The 1,503-nt window shown below is 42.5% G+C and overlaps 1 protein-coding gene across 1 annotated transcript; it reads left to right on the top strand.

The window, feature by feature from the left end:
- Positions 1-378: 378 nt before the first annotated feature.
- On the top strand, positions 379-753 carry GCK72_022397 (uncharacterized protein; the record flags this gene model as incomplete). The annotated part of the gene is made up of 2 exons (XM_053734798.1): positions 379-536; positions 657-753. The coding sequence occupies 2 exons, from the start codon at positions 379-381 to the stop codon at positions 751-753; spliced, it is 255 nt and encodes an 84-aa protein (XP_053578364.1).
- Positions 754-1,503: the final 750 nt, after the last annotated feature.

Here is a 1,503-nt window from a genome sequence, read left to right as displayed (position 1 = left end):
AATTGTGTGGGTTATCGATAAAGCAGTTACCCAGAGAATGTTCCCGATAGTCACGTCTAACAATGCCTAAAGGGGTGTCAATCCAAAGATCGTTGAGTTGATTCGAAGTTGATTTATTACAGGGATAGACAGCTTGCTTGCAATTCTGTTGTTGCTCAAACCCAACCAAAAATGGCGAGAAACCAAAAAAAGTAACCTACGAATTGCTGTGCAAATGGGGAAAGTCATACGACGAGTTGATGAGCCACCAAGCCGGTCGAAGAGCTCAAAAAAGAGCGAAACCAGGAGAAAGTGGAGAAAAAGGCGAGAATCATCTACGAGGACTTTTTCTCCATCCTCTCCTCAAAAGAAGTCTTGTTGGATGCAAACGTGCGCGAGATGATCAACGAGAACATGAAAACCCCGACGAGCGACACTTTCAACGTTGCTCAGAAGCAAATCTACATGCAGAAAGACAGCTATCCGAGATTCGTCTTGTTGCCTTCCTGCAGAAATTTTTTCAACTCGTTTGGCATCATCGAGGAAGAGGTTGACATGTAATTGCGTAAATTTTAAAGGTATGTGTATTTTTTTTTCTAAGAACAGGCTCTGCCCCACCCAGGATGCGGGACACCCCCTCACTTTGACCATAAAACCCCTAATAATGATTTTTTCAGACTCTCCACTGACACCTCCATCGTTATTCGACTTCCAGTCACTCGTCTTCCCCAGCCAGTTAATTTTTTTCTTGTCATGTTTATTTATTCCGAATAAATTTGAATTTCGAGCAATTTTTGGTTTTCGTCTCATCCTTCATAATCAAATTTTCTACAAAGGGCTTAGAGCCATTTTCCAATGCGACAACGAAAATTTGGACATGCACTGAAGTCAACTCTTGGCTATGGTACTTGAGGTACCGTGTACAGGATTTTTGATCATTTTATCCTTAACTTCACCCACGGCTCAGTTGCAATTATAATGGTCTTGTAAAGATGAAAGACTAGAGGTTGTCTCCTTTAGATCCATTTCGTATGAATTCAATTTTCCCCCGATTTCTCATTTTCAAAATTTATTACATTTGTTGTGATATTCTTGCCAAGTTTACTTTTTTCTATCTCTTTTCTAAGTTTTCCTCCTTTTCCATTTCTTGTCGATAAAGCTCATAATCTCACCAGCCTGGCTGCTGCGCCTTCGGCGCTTCATCAGGCTGGTCTCTCCTCATTCACGTGGCCACCTTCTCTCAAACGTGCCCTCATGGCCGAATGGTCCAAGGCGGTGGTCGCTGCCCAAAGAGCGCAAGTTCGGTTTTGGGCCGGACCGCCTTTCTTTCTCATTTCTCAAAATTTGCGGACATTGGGACAGATGTACAGACTCCACATGCGTTTTATATATAAGAATGATATTCGAAAACACCCCCCCCCTAGAGAACCCGTTTCTCATGGCAACCACGGCTTAACGTGCTCATAATATCTCACCCTCTCATTAGACTCTCCCGTTTCGAAGAAAAAAATAATGGTGATATGA

Source organism: Caenorhabditis remanei, chromosome X (genome assembly GCF_010183535.1).
Source record: "Caenorhabditis remanei strain PX506 chromosome X, whole genome shotgun sequence".
Classification (NCBI taxonomy): Eukaryota; Metazoa; Nematoda; class Chromadorea; order Rhabditida; family Rhabditidae; genus Caenorhabditis; species Caenorhabditis remanei.
The sequence above is the reverse complement of the archived record's forward strand: the minus strand, read 5'-3'. Positions and strand labels throughout refer to the sequence as shown.